Source organism: Pogoniulus pusillus, chromosome 24 (assembly GCF_015220805.1).
Source record: "Pogoniulus pusillus isolate bPogPus1 chromosome 24, bPogPus1.pri, whole genome shotgun sequence".
NCBI lineage: Eukaryota > Metazoa > Chordata > Aves > Piciformes > Lybiidae > Pogoniulus > Pogoniulus pusillus.
Window position 1 is genome coordinate 14,604,979 of NC_087287.1, and position 23,483 is coordinate 14,628,461.

Genomic DNA, 23,483 nt, shown 5'->3' on the forward strand with positions numbered 1-23,483 from the left:
TTAGCTGCTAATCTCTCTGTTAAAACATTAGGTAATTTTGATCTAAGTATTAAGCAATTTCATTTCAATGGGCACAGTATCAGAACTCAGAAGTGCTGGAAGAAAGCTTTGACAAAGAATAATCACTGTAGTCTTCATCCCAAACTTCATTTTTTCTTTTAAAAACTTTGGTTCTGTTTAAGTGCAAGTTTTTGTAAAACCAATTATTTAAAAATGTGACAGAATGAAAAATGGCAAAATACTGGAAATTCAACACAAGCTAATGTTGTGATATGAATCTGGCTGGCAGCCAAACACCATCTCTCTCTAAGTATAAATCTTGCTAAAATATTAAAGACACTATTGTTTCCTAGCAAACAGTCTATACTAGAAATCAGTGATACTTCAATTCTTTACATTGCAGCACTGCAATTTCAGTTGATACCTCTGCAGTCTTTCGTATAATCCTTGTTTGTCCTATTAACTGCTGCTATGCATTTTAGATCTGTAATGCTCTTGCATAATCCCTGAAAAAGCCTTCATCTGGAAGAGAAGAGGAAATAAAACAACTGCCTTTGTATAGGAGGTGTTTATCACACAAACAAATTTAAACATTGAACAACTAGGTTTTTATCAGCCACAGCTTCCTGGCACAAGTAAGCATATTTTTGACATGTTGGAACATTCCTAAGGCACTGAAAAAAATTACTCCTACACGAAAAAGTGAGGCTGTGCCCAGAAAAAATACTAAACTCAATGGTAAAATCCCAAATCCTCTGAAAGCAGAGTGCTGGATAATGACCCTGAAAATGCATTATATTTTTGTTGTACTCTGAAAGTGGCGATAGCAATAGCACAATTGCAAAGCATTTAATTAGGAATTTTGTGGGCTTCTAAGCACTAAAAAATTAACTTCAAGAAATTACACAGCTACCTTTTTACGGCACAGAGGACAGAAAGAAAAATTCCTGCATCCTACAGCTGTTTCTCTACAAAGTAAAGCAAAATTAAGACAACAGTATAGCCTCAGCTCCACGATATTCCTGAAGACAAAGATAGTGCATTTTAAGTAACCTAGGCAATCTACAACCAATGGCATAGTAAACAGAGTAGACCTATACAAAGCTGGAATGCTTGGCATAGTTTTCTCTTCAATTTAATATTCACAAGGCCTGACCCTGTGAAATATTTCATGTAAACTACACTTTTTCTCCATGAGGAAAGCTAGTTTACTATAGATACTAACTGGTGAACAAACACAGCAACAGATTTCAGTCCAAACCACTTCCACATTAATAAACTAAAAAGTAGTTTATTTGGGATAAATCAGCCTATGGATTAGAAAAGTAGGCTTAGAAACTCTATCAACATCTTGCTCTACATAACTTTGGTTTGGGCACGTTTTTAATAAAAAAAAAACCCCACACACATGCTCTTTCATTCCCATTCTTTTCCATCTCACTTTTGTTTCCCCACCACATACAAAAGATTCTCTACAAAAGGTATGTATTGGATGTACCTACTCAAAGACCTGTATGAGTAGGAGGGATACTAGTTACACTTAACTGGACCAGGCAACTCAATCTAGAATAATTAGTGCACAAATAAACTAAAGTTGAGATGAAAAATGTTAATTAAATACTACTTGCTTTGGCTTTAGGGAACAGTACAAGTAAGGTAGTCATTACTACTGTATGTTACTATAGTAGTTTACAATTAAGTTTTAAAATCAAATATGGTAATTTAATGATTTATAGCAGTAGGTCAAAAATCTGTATTCTGTGGATGGTTAGCTAAAGGACAAAATTGTTTGCTTTAGGATTTAATAGACTACGTAAGTAATATGTCACAGAATTCAGAGATTTTTTTAGTTCTATTTTTAATCTTCTTAGTGGAAATGTGCTAGAGGATCTTTCAGCCTTACTACTTTTTTTTTTCCCCTTGGTACTGCTGCAAAAATAACAAAGATTGGTCATATGCTACTATGCATGCTGTGCTTTACCTAAACACAGTGTGCTTCTGCCACTGTAACTGGGGGGGGGGGAAGAAACTAGAATCCCCATTTTATAATACCTTCTTTACTTCTGCATTCCTGTGGGGCCGAATGCCTCATACAAGCTCCAGTCCAGGCCCTAGGCTCGGGATTCAGGATTTCTTTTCAGTGTTTACAATCAAAAAAGCTTGGGCAACTTGAAAATAGGCCAAGCTGAGGCGAAAGAAGTCATAAATACACGAATAAAATTTTATAACGCTACACAAGCTAGTCAGGTAGCATGTACTTGGAATTTGCACGTCTTTTCCCCCTCACAAAACAGAGAAAATCTACACATTTTAATGCATTTGACCGGAAAAGTGTACGGCTTTTAAATGACCTAAATGTCACAGCCAGAGGGAGTCATGGCCTCAAGAACAGAACCACCAGGAGCTCATCTATCAATCAGTGAGTGCACACACAAGTACGGAGCATTACCTCTGGGTATTATCTGTCCAAAATTCTATAGGTAAGTATGTGACACAGAGGAAGAGTCATACAAGGGACACTACTAGTTCGGATTTCATGGAAAGGACACTTGAGGAAGACGCCTTACTTCATCACTGAAGACCACCAGAGAGACCACCGGATAAAAAGAGACATGCGTGGAAGAGACGCCTCCCCGTCTTGGAACTGATAAGGAAAACCTAACCTTTTCTTAGAATTAATAATGAATATGTAATAGACTAGGATGTAAAAAGACCGAAAACAAAGGGTGGACGTTAGGTAGAGCAGAGCCTCCCCGCGCACCCAGGCTGGTACATTGCCTGATTCCTGCGACTCTATTAAAACCTAAGTTTATGCCTTTTATTAATGACACACATACGCATAATTTAGAGGGACGAATACCTGCCTGCAAGTCCCCAGTAAGCCCTCAAACTGTCCTGAAGCGACTGCTCACCCTCTGCAAGGCTGCTGTGAGCAGCCGCGCAGTCACACAGCACAACACGCAGCGGCCCTGCCAGGGGCTGGGGCGGCTAGAGGGCTGCGGCGGCTACGAGGCTGCCGCTTCCCGCCGCTCGCTGCGCGCCGAGAGACGCCCGCGAGGCCGCACCAGCCTCAGCCACACCGCCCCGCCACGCGCGCGCGCACCCCAGCCCCGTGTTTCGCTCCGCCCTCACCACGCACGGGCGGGAGGCTGGCGCGCCCCTGGGATTGGCTGGCTCCTGCCCGGTGCGGAGCCAGCCCGCCCCCGCCCTCTGCCCGAGCACGTCCGGGTCAGGCGCTGTTTGTGAGGGGAAGTGTGGCTGCGGCTCCGGCTTTGGCGTGCTGTTTGGCTGCTCTCCGGACAGCGTTGTCGCCATCATGTCGCGGGGGTCTATTGAGATCCCTCTCCGCGACACCGATGAGGCGAGTCGGGGGCTGGGAGATGGCGACGCGGCCTGACCCTGGGGAGGGGGGAGAAATGGGTGCGCTGTGTGATGCGCACCGGGGCGCGGGCGTTTGTCTCTTCCTCTGGTAATTCGGTCCCGGTTTCGAGGGCAGTGTCTCCCCCTTCACTGAGTGCAATAGGTTGCTGGGGTTACAGATGTATCGCTTTGCGGGAAGCTACCCAAGTGTGCCTTAACAGGTGCCTCTTGGTGAACGGTGTCTACTTTGCTAGCCGTAAGGGCCCTATCCTTGCTTAGTGGCTGGCTGGTGAAGGAGAGCCTCAGGCAAAGGTCAGGCGGTGTGTGCCATCGGTATCACACGTTTGTGAAGCCTCTTCTCTCACAGTATGTGCTTCAGGCATATGCAACCCTCACGAGTGAAGGCTTTGCTAGGAACTTAATCTAATCTTCAGTTTGTGCTTATGTACGGTGGCCTCGGCCAGCTAAATTCTCGCTGTAGTTCGTTAGGCAGTGCTTTTTCTGACTGCACAGATTTGTGAACAGCAGGCACGTTCCTAACTCGGCATATTACAGGCAGGACAGGTGGTTCACTCTGAAACGTTACTGCAGAGTGAGTTTAGAAGTGTATTTAGCTTTCCTTAATTTAAAATTGACTGTCACAAGTCAAGGTTAAAGTGATTTAAGAGCAGTACTTGGAAATTTACAGTGCTCTCTGTACGTTATGTGGTGGGGTGCTTTTCTCCCTCTGATAAAGTTTTCTGTGCGAGGTGTCAACGTGAATAGTTGATCTTGATGCTGCAGTTTAAGTTGTGGTTAAAACTACTTGGATTCTGAAATTCTGAATTGCTAAGGATGCTGGTTTTTTTTTTACTGCCCCTTTTTACTTACATATTTGTTTGCTGTGTTGGCAATGTCTATTTCTTATTAATAACTCTTTCAGTTTGAGGGTTGCCCAACTTAAAAGCGTCATTGTCTGTCATACAGAAGCTCTTGTGTGAGACAAACTCAAACTAAAAATAATAATAACAGCAGCAGTGTTTGTTTTGGTATCCTGAAATTTTGCATAGCCAAAACTATAAACCCATATAAACCAGATTACTAACAGGCACTCTCTGAAGACAGGCTTAGATCTGTCATGATACAAGACTGGGTACCAATAATTGTACTTCTTTCTTGCTGTAAAATTGAATTGTAATGCAGATGACTAATTCTAAAGGCAGTGTTATCCGAGTAGCAGGTAAACTGCAGTTTAAATTGTGTTGCAGACATCTCACCTTGGGAATAACTGTTCATTTTCCATATCAGAAGAATGTACCAACTTGTGAGAATAGAACTTCAAAATAATACTTGTATGACAAAATGTTGTTGATGTTATTTGCTCATGATGAATATAGTTGTTAATACTGAGAGATGTAGTCCATTCTTTATAGTGTTTGCCACCTCAATCATCTCTTGTGCCGAGTTAGCAGAAGCTCAGAAGCTGAGTTAGCATCTGTTTATTCTCCCTGACTAGCATCTCAAAACTTTTCTCAGATATTCATGAGACCATCACTATATAGACCACAATACATTATTACTCTTTTCTTTATCCACAAACTTGTTGAAGGTTTATGTTTCATGCTACAAAATGTCTAGCTTCCTTTGAGCTCAATGATAGACAATGTAGTTGATGCTTTGTGAAAATTAAATGTGTTGTTTGGTTCTAGGTTATTGAGCTTGACTTTGATCAGTTACCTGAGGGTGATGAAGTTATAAGTATACTGAAACAGGAACACACTCAACTGCACATATGGATTGCCTTAGCGGTTAGTATATATACAAGTTTTGTATTTAAATATTATATTTGGATAATTAAATACAATATTCAGGTAATTAAATAGTAATTTCCACTTCCCTACTTTTATGACCAGGGATAACTGAATTCCTAACAGGCACTTAATGGGGTTATTCAATCACCAATCCAAGGCCAAATATTTTTTGACATATGCATATCAATACTTTAATTTAGTCTTTTTTTCATGAACCAGTTCCGCCTGAGACTTGATTTTGAGGTTTTTCTCCATCTGTAATTTAATGATTATGTACATCATAAAAGATAGGGGTCAGTGTCTCTATTATAGAAAGTACAATGAAATGTGTGAGAAGTTGAAGTTCAGAGGGAAAAGAGTTGATTTTGTTCACTTAAAAATGGCTGTAAGACTCATGTTCTAATGTAAAAATACTAAGCTGGGATGAGGACAGACAAATATTTGGTGATCTCAGAATGCCTTTGTCTGATTATCCCTACATTTGTGTCCAATTTATCCCCACATTCTGGGCAAAGAATCTCTGTAACACCCAAATCATCAAACTTTGTTACTTCCCGGGGTAGAATTGTCAGTTAAAACTGTGTGTTTTATAGCTGGAATACTACAAACAAGGAAAAACAGAAGACTTTGTGAAGCTATTGGAAGCTGCACGCATCGATGGTAACTTGGACTACAGAGACCATGAAAAAGATCAGATGACATGTCTGGATACTTTGGCAGCATACTATGTACAGCAGGCTCGAAAGGAGAAGAACAAAGATAACAAGAAGGAGCTCATTACTCAAGCTACTTTGTTGTATACTATGGCTGACAAAATTATCATGTATGATCAGGTAAATCCAAAAATCAGTTTAAAAATCTGTATTTGTGAATTATTTCTTGTAAAGAAAACAAGTATTCTTTCCATAAAGGCAAGAGAGAAACTACTCAGGCTTTCAAGTTTTAGTGTAGTACATTTAAGCAAAACTTGAATTTGAAATCTTTGCGGTGCCACCAGGAATGGTTATCTCTAACTTGTTGCACATGGTAGAACTATGTAAACTTTTGGGGATTGGGAAGAAAGGATTGGTTGTTACTTTCATGCTTGGTGATATGTAAACTTTAGAAAAGGGTGATGAATACCCTTTTTGTTTGATTTGTTTTTTCCTGATGTTAGAGAAATAAACTAATTGAACTGGATATGCCATAATGCTTTGTACATCTGGATATGCATTGCATTTTTTTTTCCTTATCCAGAATCACTTGTTGGGAAGAGCCTGCTTTTGTCTGCTTGAAGGTGATAAGATGGATCAAGCTGATGCACAATTCCACTTTGTGCTCAACCAGTCTCCAAATAATATTCCTGCTCTTCTTGGTATGAGTTTATGGCTATTTGTATAAAAACCTGGTCTCTTCAACTGTGTTTTAGAATGAAATACATGCTTAAGAAGAGATGCATATGTGAGTAAAGAGAAAGTAATTGTGAAAGAAGCATGCACTTTTCACCAGAAACATGGGACAGAAATTACTTGAAACCTGAGAAGTATACTTAAGTGGAAGAACTTGGGAAAATATAATGCTAGCTAGGTTCTTCTGAGTTTTATGGGGATATATTCAGCCTGGCTGCTTTTAATTCCTTATCATGGCAGTGAAGTTGTATGCTCTCTCAGAGGTGAAGATACCAGCTGTGAGAGGTCAGCAAGCTGTAACACTTGTAATTTTAATTGTTTGGTAACAACTGGACCAAGAAAGAACTAAGTTTCTGCAGAAAACCATGGAAGTAAATGTAATGTGTTCTCACCTTTGATTTTTAAAAAATATATTTGACATAATTAAGGATAGTAAGTTGTGGGTGTCTGAATTTTTCTGTTAGTTTTAAACTGTCATTGGCACAGCACAAGGTTTCAAAATAAGGCTTAAGAGCTTCTTCTATTCCTGATATGTCTGAAACAGGTAAAGCATGCATTTCTTTCAACAAGAAAGATTATAGAGGAGCCCTTGCCTACTACAAGAAAGCATTACGTACCAATCCAGGTTGCCCAGGTAAGACAAAGAATTTGCTAGTGGAGGTATTTTCTCTGCTTGCAAACTAAGTAAAGTCTTCTGAATTCAAACATTTAAGGACGTTTTTGTCTTCATTATAGAGCACTTCAGGTGTTTGTTGACTTCAAGTGTTCCTTAATAGCTAGAGAAGGAAGCAGTGTGTAGGAAAATACTTTCCATTTTTTCTAATTATTACCTTCTTAAGAGAAGTTGCATGTAAGAGTTGAAAATTGTATTGGGAGGAGGGGAGCTCTTCAAGACTGTTGCAGAACCTGTGAGCTCTTGGAGTGTAAATGGTGTATTACTGTTCACAATGAAACGATGAGAAGTCAATTTAGTCATCTATGTTTTGTGAAGGCCTGCTAGTCTCAGATGAATGTACCTTCCCAAAGAAATTTCCAGCCTTTCATGTGGCAAATTTTTAATGTCTTTCTTTGTTATTTTTAATACGTTTTCATGGAAGTAATTTTTTACTTATTTACTTTTGGAGATACAGGCCCACATTCTGTGGTGTATGAAGAAATAAAATCTTACTAACCTGTTGAAGCTAGTTTTGCTGCCATATGTGAGAGACTGCCTTTAAAAATGGGAAATAATTAGGTAGCTCTACGGGTTTAAAAGAAATAATAAAAATTCTGCTCTTGCTTTAGTTGATGTGCAGAATGTGAAAAAGTCATGAAGTTGAAATTTTGGGATTCTGAATGGTGTCATCTTGTTCTCTAGCTGAGGTTCGATTAGGTATGGGCCACTGCTTCGTGAAACTGAACAAGCTGGAAAAAGCTCGCTTAGCGTTCAGCAGGGCTCTGGAGCTAAATTCAAAATGCGTAGGGGCTTTGGTTGGACTTGCTGTTCTGGAACTCAATAATAAAGAGGTGAGTCTCACTTAAGAAGAATGCATATTAAGTTTACTTTCCTCTTAACTGAAAAAGGAAACTTCATCCTTTGAAAGGTAGTCCAGTTTTTAAAAGGAGTTGTAACTTTTGTTTAATCGTTTTAAGTCTGTGGCTTACTGAATGATGTTGCAGGTCCTTACCTGTAAGGTAAAAGGCATAGTCCTGGCTGAGTACTCCTGGGCTTTAGGGAACATAAATGTTAAAGTTGTATCCAAGCTGTCTTTTCATGTATACCACATGGTAAACCAAAGAGGCTGATGAAACTATAATCAAGTGGTGATCCTGCCTCTTTAGATGTTGTATCACTATAAAAATACATTTACTCATTGGATTCACAACATCTGAGATGATTAATCCTAGCTGTAGAAGTTATCAGTGGGGGAATGGCCATCAGTGTGTATGAAATGTCAGGACAGGAAGACTGACTAACTTCTGTGAGCTTCTTTCTAGAAAGTCCTGCTCTGCTTTTTTTACATCTCTGTGGTGGCTTCATTTCCCATTTTCCATCCATGTGCTGCAGGCAGAAAAGCTAGTGTACTTTTTTTGCTGTGAATGCAACAGTGGCCTAGAAGGAAGAATATTTTTAAATATGTTAATAACATACAGCTATTGATACATATCAATGTTTTATTTAGGCTGATTCCATCAAGAATGGTGTTCAGCTCCTCTCTAGAGCTTACACAATTGACCCCAGTAATCCTATGGTGTTGAATCACTTGGCTAATCATTTCTTCTTCAAAAAGGTAAGATCTCAGTAGAATTTTACAGCTAAATACTTGACAACCTCTGAACAGTGAGGCTCTAAGTCTGTAGTGTTAGATTAAATCTCATTTTGTCAGGTTAAGTGGTCCCTAACAGGGAGCTGTTAATCTAGATGGACAAGAATAGTTTTTTGACTTCAATTTTGTATAAACTTTTCTCAAGAAAGCCAAGGAAAAAGAGGTATGCTTATTTATGAAGTCAAGGTCACCTTTGTGTCCTGAAAGGTTTTTGGAGTTCTGTTTGTTTGTTTGTGATTGTTTGATTAAAAAAAAAATTAACCTCCCTCCATGCTCTAAATTATGAAGTAGAAAAAAAAAATAATAACTACTAAAATTATGTTGTTATTAATTTAGTCAGTGCTATGACTAAAGCTGCCTTTTGTTTTCCTTCTGTCCTTATTTAAATGATAAAGTGAAGGCTTTCAAATGCCACTTAACTTTTTCTTTTCCCCTAGGACTATGGTAAAGTGCAACACTTGGCTCTTCATGCTTTCCATAATACAGAAGTTGAAGCAATGCAGGCAGAAAGTTGTTATCAGCTGGCTAGATCTTTTCATGTACAGGTAGGGTATTTTTCAAATGCCTCTTTTGAGACTATAGTTAAAAATCTATGTTATAAACATTCACACAAGGTTAACTTGTAAAAAACGCTACCTGTTGTTTATTTACTTCTTTTTCATTAGGAAGATTATGATCAGGCTTTCCAGTATTATTACCAGGCCACTCAGTTTGCCTCATCTTCTTTTGTACTTCCGTTTTTTGGATTGGGTCAAATGTACATTTATCGAGGGGACAAAGAGAATGCATCACAATGCTTTGAAAAAGTTTTGAAAGCTTATCCTAACAATTACGAGACTATGAAAATCCTTGGATCTCTTTATGCTGCTTCAGAAGACCAGGAGAAACGGGATATTGCAAAGGTGAGTTTTACTTCTGCCAGTATCATACTTTTACAAGAGAGAGCAGGACTTGAAAATCAGACTGTATGTTAAGTTGCATAAAACGCAGGGTTAGTTGGCTGTAGCTATGGAGTGCTTAGCATTGCCTATCATGAGATCTTAACTGTGGAGAGTCAGAACTTCTAGATAGGACTGAGACTTTTACTCTAGGAGCCCCCTACAGGACTCTGCCTAAAACAGTCCCGGAATTTAGAGTAGCCTGAGCCTTGTGTATGTGTTTGGTACTATGAAAAGGGCAGAATTCTTCCCATATACATTAAAATTCTCTGGACATGCTGTTAGCTAGTGATTTGCATAAGAGAGCAAATAAGGTAGTGATTTCCAGAAAATACTTGGCTTTGCCTGTCTGGAAGAACAGTGTTAGTTTTTTTCTTTTCTTTTTTTTCCTAGATGAAAGGGTTTTTAAATTGAATCCTGGGTAAATAAATGCCAAAAATGTTAAGACTTCACTTTCTAGCTTTTCCCATTGGAGTAATAGTTTCTGCTTCTCTAAGACTTCATTGTATTTTTGCATAATGTAATATTTGCTTAAATAAAAAAGGAAATAAATGCAGTTCCTTGGTAATCAAATTGCACAGGTGTTTTTAGGATGTTTTCTTTTGCAGTATGGTATATCTTTCTAGTGTTAAGGTTAATGCCTTTGCTCTGTATTTATATTTATTTTTAAAACAGTTAGTGTGTCCACAAAGAGGCTTAATTATTTTCTGCTGTTTTTCAGGGACATCTAAAGAAAGTCACAGAACAATACCCTGATGATGTAGAGGCATGGATTGAGCTAGCCCAAATTCTAGAACAGACTGATATTCAGGTATTATTTATATACACCTGGCAAATTATGTATCTGTGCTTTTTGTAAGAGCACATGAAGCTCATTCTCTGGCTTCCTTCATCCACTTCCTCTTCCTTTGTAAAGGGTGCACTGTCAGCCTATGGTACAGCCACACGCATTCTGCAAGAGAAAGTACAGGCTGACGTCCCCCCAGAGATTTTGAATAATGTGGGTGCTCTGCACTTCAGGCTGGGAAACCTAGGAGAAGCCAAGGTATGTCATTAGTCAGCTGAATTTCTTGATCCCAGAAGCTTTCTTTTAAGTATATTCTGGAATTCTTTATTCTTTTTTTCTTTTTCTACTTCAGAAATATTTTTTGGCATCACTGGATCGTGCGAAAGCAGAAGCTGAACACGATGAGCATTATTACAATGCTATCTCTGTAACAACGTCCTATAACCTTGCCAGACTATATGAGGCGATGTGTGAATTTCATGAAGCAGAAAAGCTGTATAAAAACATTTTAAGAGAGCATCCTAATTACGTTGATTGTAAGAAACATTTGGTATTTTGGTTCAATAGTCCAAAAGTCTACTCGTTTGCAGTGTCTTCTAGTCTGTATCTGTCTTCACTTCTTTTGTAGTAGTGCTTACCAACCTTCTATTTTCGTTTCCTTATAGTCCAATCTCCGGCTTTAAGCTATCTAATTATTTGTAAACCATACTGTACTCAAAAAATCTAGCAAAAATATCTAGACTTGCCTGACTTTTCTCACTTGCTCTCCGCCCACACCAAAGCCGTAGCACCTCAGCACTCGGGTGCAGTAAAGGCCATCCACTCCATATGCCCAGACTCTGCAACTCTGCCTATATGGGTAGAAGTAGAGACCCTTTAGGAGAATCACTTTGTCTTGGACCTTGGCCTTCCTCCAGAGAAGAGCTGATAAGAGTGTCAGCATGGCTTCTGCTGCACGTACTGAGGTTTTTTGTTTTGGTTTTTTTTTTAATCACACTGCTCTTCCTCTTGCCCCAAGTAGCTAAGCTGTGGTATTTGCAAGGTGGTAGCCCTTGCTCAGCAAGCTGCAGTACACAGAATGCCCCAGCCTAATCTATAGCCTTTCCCCTGTTTTCTGTTGTGGTCTGCTAACTGATAATTCTTCCTAAAGCTTGTGGAGACAGAAGAGCTGTTAAGAGTAGAGGGAGGAAAATTATATGACTGACACATCCTTCTTTCTTAGAGGTTTTTCAGTCATCTTTAATTTATGAATCTTATTAAGATCATTTCCATACTAACTGTTAGAAATCTGCAATTTCTGTACCACTGTTGTGGATTGATGTTCCTCTTCATGTGGTGTCTTACTGTGACTAGAATATGAAAGGTGTCTTAAGGTTTGCTGTCCCTAGCAGATCAAGAGATTGCTTTTGAAATTTATGCATGGCCAATATTTACTTTGAGATGTCTTTAACCTATTTCCTGATTTTTATTTTCTGTTTTTATTTTTAGGCTACTTGCGCTTGGGAGCTATGGCTAGAGATAAAGGAAATTTTTATGAGGCTTCTGATTGGTTTAAAGAAGCACTTCAAATAAATCAGGTTTGCAACTCTTCAAATACTTAAACTATTTGAAATGCTAACTTTAGTTTGATTTTCCTTTTCTTATGTTTTCACTTGGTTTACTAGGGGAAGAAGAGGGAACTACTATTCTCTCCGTTTGGTGATTTTATAGAATACAGGATACCATTTCAGAAAGATAACATTTTATATCTGAAAAGGCAACTTTACAATGAAAAATTATGCTTGTGAAACTTATGGTGAATTTCTGTTCAGGACCATCCAGATGCTTGGTCTCTGATTGGCAACCTTCATTTGGCTAAACAAGAGTGGGGTCCAGGACAGAAGAAATTTGAAAGAATACTGAAACAGCCCTCCACACAAAATGACACTTACTCCATGCTGGCTCTTGGCAATGTCTGGTTGCAGACTCTACATCAACCCACAAGAGACAGGGAAAAGGTAATGGGTGTCTGTCTGTCCTATGTGTGTTTATTTGTTGGTTCTTTTTCTGTATGGTCTTAGCTACTTGGAGCCTTTTCTTGATGTCTGTAATCTTATAGTCTGTAAAACTTGTAGGTAGGTGTTTTAATGCCCAGTTATAGAAATGAGTAATTAACTGGGTACTTCTTTTTGCAGGAGAAGCGTCATCAAGACCGTGCATTAGCAATCTACAAGCAAGTACTTAGAAATGATCCAAAGAACTTGTATGCTGCTAATGGCATAGGTGAGTATTGGATGCTCATTTTCCTTCAGAGCTGATGATACTCTTAGTGTTTTATGCTTTAGTATAGAATTGTTTTTGTATGGCCTGAACACTATGTAGTGGAGCACAGGAAAAATAGTTTTCACATGTCAGCTGTGTCACTTTTAGTGAGGAGCTTTATTCAGGCAATACTCTGTTTTGTTTGGGAAGAGTACGTAGCACATGAACTGGGAAGCTTACACTGCACATGTGACTTTCCCCTTAGGAGCTGTCTTGGCGCATAAAGGATATTTCCGTGAAGCTCGTGATGTTTTTGCCCAAGTGAGAGAGGCAACAGCAGATATCAGTGATGTGTGGCTGAATTTGGCACATATCTACGTAGAACAGAAACAGTACATCAGTGCTGTGCAGATGGTAACATCTCTAAATTTAATCTCGTAATGTGTTGGGTTAGATGATTTCTGGATGTTTCTCTGCTGTCATAGCAGCTGTGAAAGTTTCTGAGTAATATTTTAAGAAGTTAAAGGTCTGTTTGTGGCATACTGTTGGCTTCAAGTCTACATTTCAGAACGAACTGCCATATGGGCAACAGAGCACCACCTTTTATGCTTAATTTTTTGATAGCAGAGTTAACATAATGTTGGTCTTGGATTTCATTTTTAGTCAGGGAGGTTAGGTGATTCACATTCAGATGTTACTGAAGTCAGTAAATGCAGTTTGCTGATGGGATTTTTTTTAACAGCAACTCTTTCAAATGATTACATAAATAAGTCACAACTGTCTGAAAAGCTGGCTGCTGTGATTTTGTTCACCACAGTTAACAGCACAAGATAGTTGGTATTGGATTAAATCTGTAGGGTTATCTAGTTAGTCAACCTAAATCAAACAAGTTAACTTCCAAGTGTCAGTCTGTTTGAAGTAACTTACTCAATTAGTTGATCAAGAGCATGTGAATAAGCTTCAAAATAAAAAAGAATAGGTGTATGTTTGATAGGACAGAAACTTGGAGCAAACTTGCTTCGTTGAGTCCACATTGAGGCAGAAAAGTGCTTAAAGTTATCCTGAAGTTTTTTTGTGATGGTTGTAAGAATGAGATCCTGGGCCTTTCCTACCTGTTCAGGACCTCAGTAGTAGTTATCCTCCAGTGAAGGGTTGTTAAAAAGCTCTGGTTGCATGATGACATTCATTCTGTTGTGTTTGAATGGGGTTGAATGTCTTCTTGTTCCCTGGATTCTGCTATGCATTCAGTGCGAGCCACATTGTTGAAATACATAATATTACACTTAAAGGAGGACAAATTGAATTTAATAGCCTAGCTGACTGCGCCTACAACAACTGCTCTAGTGAGTTCTCTACCATAAAGCGTATAAATCCAAGGCAAAGTTAAGTTAAATATAAAGTCTTTTATTCTAAAGCTGAAGGAAAATTTGGCATTCAGGCACTGTGGTTCAAGACAGCTTCTGTATTTGAGCTGGGAATAAAGATTATTTTGTAGTATTGCTTGAGGAAAGAGTATGCCAAACAAAAGACACTCGGCACTGAAAAGGATAAATTTCCTAAATGTTTGAAGCTCTAATTCTAGACTCAAAATCTATAGTAATAAGTGTTCTGATACACTTCAGTACAACTAGAGACTCCTTGCATGCCAAGTTAGCTAGTTGGTCAAAGTGAATTTGACATCGAGTTATCTCAAAAGTGTGGAATTTTTTTAAATGGCATCAGATATATGGGATTACTACATTAAATGTATTTTAATTTGTACAATGTGTTGAATTAATAAAGTAGATTCTCTCTCCCAATAACTGTGGATAGAAATTAAAATGACCCTTAAAATTAGTCACAGAATCACAGAGTGTCAAGGAATGGAAATGACCTCGAAAGATCATTCAGTCCAACCCCCCTGCAGAGCAGGATCACCTATACTAGATCACACAGGAATGTGTCCAGGTGGGTTTTCAGTATCTTCAGAAACAGAGACACCACAACTCCCCTGGGCAGCCTGTTCAAGTGTTCAGTCACCCTCACAGTGAAAAAAATCCTCATGTTTACATGGAACTTCTTATGCCTCAAGTCATGTTTTTTTAGTCGTGTTTGTTCTTACAAGGCATGGTACTTGTATAGTGTTCTATTGTGTTCTAAGACCCACAGAGTCTCCTGGACCACTGTCAGTTTCCCAAAAAATCAGGTACTTGCTATGGAGCAGAAGTCATTTTCTGCTCAGTGAAAGGAGGCATCACTGTTGTGCGACACACTTCTTTAAAAATCAGAAGGCATATTACTAATAATGATTTTTAACAATAGAAGCATTTGCTAGAGTTGTCTAACCAACAAAACTAACCATGGTCACCTCCTTAATTTTCTTTTTTTTCTTCTTCATTTCAGTATGAAAACTGCCTCAGAAAGTTCTATAAGCATCAGAATACTGAAGTATTGTTATATCTGGCCCGGGCACTCTTCAAGTGTGGCAAATTGCAGGAATGCAAGCAAACTTTGTTAAAGGTATGAATTTGAGATGTCATATCGCACAAGAAAATTGTTGTAACTTGATGCACATTTTGGACTGAAGTAACAGTGCTTATTTCCTGTATGTCATGTCAGTATACTTCTGTATCATGTTGTAGCAAATCTTACAAAAATGCTTTTTCCTTACAGGCCAGACACGTAGCACCAAGTGATACAGTCCTTATGTTTAACGTAGCTTTAGTGCTCCAAAGACTAGCTACCTCTGTCCTGAAAGATGAAAAAAGCAATCTTAAGGAGGTACTTAATGCTGTGAAAGAACTGGAGCTAGCTCACAGGTACTGGTGATTTAATTCTAATCTATTTTGTTATTTCCTTACAGAAAATTTGCAGTATAAAGTCACAAACCTGGTTAGAAGAGCAATCGTCTCCTATGAAACACTGTATGTAATTCTGGAGTTTCAAAGCTTGTGCCCAACAAAAACGTGTATTCACACTTTGCTCCACAGACAAATTTGTTTGGCCAGCTGGCCAATATGTATTTCTCAAAGGCCAAGATGCTCTTCTTTCTGAAAGAGCATAGTTGAAAAAAACTCAAAAGTTGAAAATTATGTAATTAATTTTTTTTTAAGCTCTGTGTTTCATAACAACCTGTAAGGCACACAAGCAAATGTATTTGTATTATATAAGCCTACTCAATGAGTGATAGTTCTTATCAACTCATTTTGCCTTCCTGTTGGCAAATAAAGCCAAAGAACTCTTGTAGCATAAGAACAAAGGCAATTTCTTAAGTGTTCGAGGTCCTTTAGTTCTCTTTTTTTAAAAAAAGGGAAAACAATTCTGAGCAGAAAACAGTGTGATTAATCAAGTCATCACTATCTTTGAACAGAAAGATTTCAGCCGGGTATTGTACTCCTGAGTATTGCTAGTATAGCTAGTGCTGGCTTCATGCATTCATCCTTCTGCTCGTGTGTTGAGGATAGATGTTGCCTTTCAGTAATTCTGTCAATTAAAGCAAGCTTGTCATACAAGCAAGCATTTCACAATTCTAGTGTTTTACATAACGTAAGCTAAATGTTCAAACACATATTCTAACTTGAATTCAGATAGAAGGTTGTTATTTATTATCTTGGTAGTTGCATGAAAGCCTGGATTTGTACCCATAAACTAAAAATTCATGTGTCTCTCACATTTTGGAAAATATCTCCTGTCATCAAAAAATTGAGCAAGGATTTTCCTCATATGTACAGGGATCTGAGTTCAACCTAGCAAAAAAAAAAACATTTCATTTAAAACATCTCTGGTGGAACGTGGGAAGAAACCGTGGAACCTTGATAGCTAGAATTTCATAAAATAAACTGGAGAAATGGTTTTCAAAACACCAATCAGCATTGTTTGCCAATCTACTTGAAGGCTGCTTGTATTCACAAGGGCCTGTCAGCTAGGTTCACGGAGGCTGCTCTGGAAGAATTCTGGAAAAACAAGTTTCTCTTCCTCTTCTTACTCTGGTTTCAGGCACTTCAGCTGTGGTATATAAGGAATAAATCCACTAGGTTCAGCAGCATACTTAGTGGTAGGAACCAGTAAATGAAATCTTAAAACTCTCTTCAGGGTTTCTCTAGATTTTTTTATTCCATGCCAGAATGGTCTTAGAATCTTGTACATTTGGAGCACTTTTAATGTATTTTTATACTGTTGCATTATAAAGGGCTGCACGGAGATTAAAATAGTGAGGTTTCCTAATCTGTTGAGTCTTAAAGGATTGTACTCCAGGAGCAAATGTTTTGTTTAAAAGCAAAGGGTTTTTTTTTGTTGTTTTCCTCCAGGTACTTCAGTTACTTGAGTAAAGTAGGTGATAAGATGAGATTTGACTTGGCGCTTGCTGCTACGGAAGCCAGGTAAAAAAAAAGAGAAAATCTAATCCATAAACTCATTCACGTAACAAGTGGAATATTTCTGTCTTGTTTTTTCTGCAATACAACTGGATTCTAAATGGCAAATTTTCCATCAGTGAGAGTGTAGTGATGTTTATTTGAATATCTCTAGCTCTCATTGTATTGACCTTTAGACATAATCTAACAACAGGTTTCCTATCATGGAGGTTTCCTGAGGTAGTCCATGGGTTAGTCATCAAAAACTGGAAAATTTGTTTTGCCGAGTCTAGTCTGCTTTAGCTTTTACTCAGGGTAATGAGCTTGCACAAAAGCCTGTAAGCTTATTTCTTAGGTTATCACTCAGTGTGCCCTGCACTTCATTTGTTGCACATTGTAAGATGTTCATAGTCACATAGAAATGACATCAGTTGACCATTGTGCATGATACATCTGAAGTAGGTAACACTTAAAGGACTTTTTACAGAGAAGAAAATTTTAATCTTAATATTAAAGAAAATGTCACTAACGTTGCCTAAAGGAGTATTAAAAGCACCTTTAATGTTGCATGAGACTTGAACACTTTGTGCAAGCTCACTTCTTCCACAGCTGTATTTTTTTAAAATCACTTTTTTACCTACCTTTCTGTTTATTTTTGCTACTATCATGTGATTAAATACAAGCTCTTACTAACGATATTTCTGAAGCTGTCCAAATCAATTGGGATGATTTCTTTTATGTTTCTGTGGAGTTTTTTGTTTTAAATGAGTTGGCTAAATTTTAAGACTGAAGCCATACGTTCTGAAATTGTATATTGCAAGATAAATTTGCTTACTAGGAGGTGCTTTCATTTACTCAAAAATGCATACTACTCTTCTGTCATGCTATTTCGAGTATCACTTTTTACTTTGGTGATGAGAACATAGTATGGTGATCCATGCCCTTTGTAGTGCTGTTTCTTCTTGTAGTATGTGTCTGCCACCTTCCTTTACTTGAGAATATTACATGTTACAGGCAATGCTCTGACTTACTGAGTCAAGCCCAGTATCATGTGGCTCGGGCACGCAAGCAGGATGAAGAAGAGAGGGAGCTGCGTGCGAAGCAAGAGCAAGAAAAAGAGTTGCTTCGCCAAAAACTACTTAAAGAACAGGTTTTATTTCGTTATATTCTGTGTATTGTATTTTCAGAACACTGTTTTTGAGGAGTGTACGTATCACCAGTATATATGCTTCCGTTGTTCTGTGGTGGTACCTGGTGTTACTGATGTCTAGGAGCTATCTATAGTACATATACACACTGATGTAGCTATTTTTCTTAGTTACAGTAAGTGGTAGCAGAAAATTTTACAGCTAACAGGTGATACTTACTTTTCACTATAGCCTCAGAAATAGATTTTTATAATAACATTGGGAGGGTCTGACATGAAATTTCTGTACTGCCAAGCTAGATGAGGAATTTCTTGGTGCAGCAGTTCTTTCAGATTTTTGCTACTCTAGCATAGGCTCGTAGAAAACTTTTTTTTTCCTGTCACATGGACCTTCTTCTATGAAGTAGACTGTTAAATGTCAACTTTACTATTTATTGTCAGCAAATAATTTATATTCCTGCTATTGTAATCACTGCAGTGCTGCCAATACAGTAGTAATGGTTAGTTTTCTCTCTGTTGCAGGAAGAGAAACGCCTAAGAGAAAAAGAAGAACAGAAGAAACTTCTTGAACAAAGAGCTCAATATGTGGAGAAAACTAAGAATATTCTGATGTTCACTGGTGAAGTAGAAGGATCAAAGGAGAAAAAACGTGGTGGTGGAGGCAGGGTACAACAGAATTTTTTAATACTTCTTTTTGATCACTTTTGTTTTCCCTCTTTTAATATATGGTCTGCAGCAGCAAAGGTTTTTTTCTTCAATTCTACTGGCCTTCATTGAGTGAAATTGCAGAGGTTTTAATACTCAAATGTAATAATTGGAAACTAATACAAGCACAGTAGCATCACCAAAATCTGTTCTAATCAGTTGTTTAAAAAACAGAAGACTATTTAGTTATATGTAAATTTGGAGTCAGTTTCTAAATTAAATCACTATACAGATTATGAGAAAGCACAAGAAGATCTATATTTTTATGTCTTCAAAACAATTTTCAGATAATGTTGTATTTTGAATTGTTTTCTGTTAGCTTTTCAACTGAAGTATGAGTAAAAGGCTGTGTTGTGGGGCTTTTATTTATTGCAGCGGTCCAAAAAAGGAGCAGGGGAATTTGATGAGTTTGTCAATGATGACAGTGATGAAGATCTGCCTGTGTCTAGAAAGAAGAAGAAGAGGAAGGGCAGTGGCAGCGAACAAGATGGGGAAGAAGAGGAGGGTGAAAGGAAGAAGAAGAAGAGGAGGAGGTAACTGGTACTTTAGTGTTAGGCTTCTCTGAGGGATAGTATGACTTTTAAGTATATTCTGAAGTATAACAGTTTAAAAACTGAATCAGTCAAGAGGTCAAATGATTACTTTTGATTTAGACATCCACATTATAAGACAGCCACTCTACAGGCAAAGTATGAGTAAAATGTGGTAAACTGCACATTTCTTGATACTGGTAATTTTGCAAACGTTTTCTGGTGTTACACTGTACATCATATAAAATATGTTTCTGTTGAAGACCCCAGAAGGCAGAGGAGGGGACTGATGATGAAGAGCATGAAAATGGTCCAAGGCCTAAGAAACGACGTCCACCCAAAGCAGAGAAAAAGAAGGCTGTAAGTTAAACTCTGAATAACAGCATCACTTTCTAAATATGTAGTTGGAGTTCAGTGTTACTCTAGTCAAAAAAGATATATTAGTATTTCTCCTGTAGCAAACTGCCTTTGAGCTTATTTTTACCCTCCTCCCCTATTGCTGCTTCAAGGATGAAAGATATTTCTGAAGCCATCTAGGATTAAATAATGGGAAATGGAAAAGTTTTCTGAAGCACATCTGGTTTTCTGAATGTCTCTGCATTTGGGCACTATGCTTTAACCAGTCATACTAACAAACAACCCTTTGTTTTTCCTCTTTACAGCCCAAACCAGAACGTCTGCCTCCTTCAATGAAAGGAAAGATCAAATCAAAAGCCATCATTTCATCAAGTGATGATTCTTCTGATGAGGATAAACTCAAAATTGCTGATGATGGGTAAGAACCTCAATTAGCTTGGTTTGTACTAAAGTTTTGGCATATGCTTTTTAGAGAAACTGCAGTGTTAATAGTGAGATAATCTGAAGATGGTGAGAAGCCTGTTGTTGTACTCAGAACATTGCTTTTCAGTGCAAATTAATTCCACTCATTCTCCCCATTCAGATGATGATAGCATTACTCAGATCCTGGTGTCTCATTTTTAAGCTAAGGATAGCATCTTCTAATACCCAGCGTTTTTTCTTTTCCCTTACAGACATGGGAGGAACAGCAACAGTGATTCAGATGAAGGAGAACAGCAGCACAGTAAACGCATTGTTTCTGATAGTGATTCTGACAACAGAAACAAATCTGGTAGCGAGGCTGGTAGCCCAAGGAGGGCCAGTGTCCACCAGTCTGAGGAGGATTCTGACAGTGACAGGTCAGCTAGGAAGAGAAGGCGGTCAGAGTCGGAGCAGTCTGACAATGAGTCTGTACAGTCGGGGAGAAGTCGTTCTGGTGGTTCAGAAAATGAATCCCACCCAGCTTCTCGCAGTGCTGACTCAGACAGAGATTCTGAGAGAGGATCTGACAATGAGGGTTCTGGAAGAGGATCTGGTAATGAATCTGAACCAGAAGGATCCAACGATGAGGGGTCTGAAGGTGGCTCGGATGACAGTGATTAGATCTGAATTACAGACCACCTTTTTAAAATGTTCATGTAAATAGATTTCAGTTATAGGGAAAATCCATTTTGTTTTTTATATTTGAAAAGCAATTTAAAAAACAGCCCTTAACATTTTATTAGACTGTTGTGAGACTTTCCTGTGATTCTATTAGCAATTAATGGATGTTCTCTAAGTTGGCTTACAGTGTATTCTTATATTGAAACTTCTGTAGATGAAGAACAGAATCCCTGTACTATAATCAGCACATCAAGGATGGAATGCATGTAGAAACTGTGGAGCATAAAATCTCTGTTTAGGTTGTTCCACTGCGGCTAAAACTGTGTGATCTGTGCTTAGACATGTATAGACAGATCTTAAAATCCTGCCAAATGGAGCAAAGAGCTGTGGATATTTATTTGTCCTCGTTCTGGATAAAGGTTAGTAGGGAGGTTTTTCTTACTTTCTATTCAAGAATACATTTGCTGTGATGCAAATCCTTGTATTTCCAAAAGTTTGGTTTTTGTTGTGCTAAATTGGGTGAAAAGATGCAAATATTAAAGACGTTTCATAAAGTAATGACGCAGAGATGTAGATGAAATACTTAAATTGATAAAAAAGTAATTTAGAGAACTCCATATTACTTGATAAAGATAAAGGTGCCAGTGTCACAATAAACTATTCCTGCTTATTTGCTTTGAGTGATTTATTTTGCCCCTTAAAAAGTATAAGCAGAAAACCCTGAAAATGTAAAATTTGATGAAGGAATCTGTTTTGAAGAAGTAGTGAACATTATTTATCCTAAGCATATAGTGTGTTCAGGAACAGTAATGGAAAGTAGGCTAAAGTGAATCTGCTTTGTTTCTCCCTGCAGTTCTGGAACAATTAGTATTTTGCTCCAGTCCAAAACCAATTTTTGTAGTAATTTTTTGACTGGTCATTGAGTCCTATATTAAGCACTTGTTAAGAGAAGATTGCATTATCACTGCTGTTTTTTTAATAGGTTTTATAGCCTAAACTTTGTTTTTAGAAGATCTGGGTTGTCACTACTGATAGTTCACTTACAACTGCTAGCTGAAGTTAAGTTTCCCATGCTGCTATTTATGGTTTGCTGGGAGCATTAGCTGTTCTCACTGTGTATGTTTTTTTCTCATGTGTTTATGGGCTGTTGGTAACCATAGCAGACAAAGCAGAATGTAGAACAGTTGAGAAGTCTCTCTCTTGTAACTCAATTTGGTAGTGAGATTCTGTATGTACCTAAAACTTAAAATGTTTGGTAGCATTCAGTGTGGAAGAACAGCTGTTATGTTCATTGGGTTAGAGCAAAACTGAATCTTAACTCATTCTTCTTGTTAATATAGTCACGTAGGTGGAAGAATTGTGACAGTCCACGAATGGAAGCTAGATAGCTTTGAAAACATGCACTTCAGGAAAACTTGTGGCTCTTGGAGGAAATTAATCTTTTATCAAGAGAATCATGATCCAGGTGCTCACCTTTCAGAATCACAGGGAGGCAGTGGATAGATGAGGTATTTACACTTAATTTCACACTGCTATGAAAATAAATACAAGTAGAGAACTGATGCAAGGTGAAACAAATGGAGCGCTGGCAGCACTGGCAAGTGTGAGAGTAACAAGCTTTTAACAATAGGCAAGAAAAATGGAATGCATAGCACTAGCTAGAAACTTCTTCTGTCTCAAATACATCTCCACTTTCATAACCCTCTCCATCATATTATTAGCTATATCTTGCTTATGAAATATCTGAAGGTCTTGGTGTGGCGCTGTGTGTAGCACAATCTATTTTCTACAGGTAAATGTTACCTCAACATAAAGTGATGAATGGGTTTTCAGTTCTAACATCTGGTTGAGAGAAATATTTTCAGTAAGTGTAGAATAAAAGGTTTCCAAACATCTGTTAGATGAGTAGTAAGTGCATTTTTTGAGCTTTCTGTAGTCAGGAGGCCTGACATGTATGATGTGCAAAAGGCCAATCAGCAGGGAAGGACAGGGGCAGGATGCTTTTTGCTTCTCTCTCCTGCTTTTACTAAGCAAAAAGGAAACAAAAACTCAAGACAACTTTTTTCTTTTCTCTTTAATTAGGAGGGTTAATGGGAGGATTAAGGTTATATAAAAAGTGACATGTTGCTGTGCTTTAGCTTAATTCATGTTTTCTAACAGTTGATTTTGAAAGTGTGGTGGTGGAATAATGTTGTCGTCATTCTCTCTTGGCAGCATTCCTTGCTTTTTGAAGTAGGTGGTTGGCTTGCAGCTATTAAATTTCATTATTTATAGCAGTAATCTATTCCAGAATAGAATACAAGGAGTTAGAAGTGCAATATTGCATTGCTATAGAGATGTTTCATTTCTAATTTTTGTTACACATCCACTAGCAAGTTGCATGGTTCTGTGAAAAGTGCGTTTCCTGTTGAGTTCTGCTGCAGCTTAACACTTTGATCTCCTCACATATCACTGTGTCTTCTCTGGGATACAGTAGAAAATGGTGGTACAGAGTTTGCTGTTAAAAAGGAGTTGATTTAA

At 38.0% G+C, this 23,483-nt stretch overlaps 1 protein-coding gene across 1 annotated transcript; it reads left to right on the top strand.

The window, feature by feature from the left end:
- The first annotated feature begins 3,238 nt into the window (after window positions 1–3,238).
- Window positions 3,239–21,633, top strand: CTR9 (CTR9 homolog, Paf1/RNA polymerase II complex component). Its single transcript, XM_064163741.1, has 25 exons — window positions 3,239–3,361; window positions 5,049–5,147; window positions 5,744–5,983; window positions 6,387–6,504; window positions 7,083–7,172; window positions 7,896–8,044; window positions 8,701–8,808; window positions 9,282–9,389; window positions 9,510–9,746; window positions 10,504–10,593; window positions 10,699–10,827; window positions 10,922–11,105; window positions 12,058–12,146; window positions 12,381–12,566; window positions 12,744–12,831; window positions 13,076–13,224; window positions 15,193–15,309; window positions 15,463–15,608; window positions 17,097–17,168; window positions 18,156–18,291; window positions 18,811–18,954; window positions 19,369–19,526; window positions 19,787–19,883; window positions 20,186–20,298; window positions 20,555–21,633. The coding sequence occupies exons 1-25, from the start codon at window positions 3,317–3,319 to the stop codon at window positions 20,961–20,963; spliced, it is 3,501 nt and encodes a 1,166-aa protein (XP_064019811.1). The 5' UTR covers window positions 3,239–3,316; the 3' UTR covers window positions 20,964–21,633.
- Window positions 21,634–23,483: the final 1,850 nt, after the last annotated feature.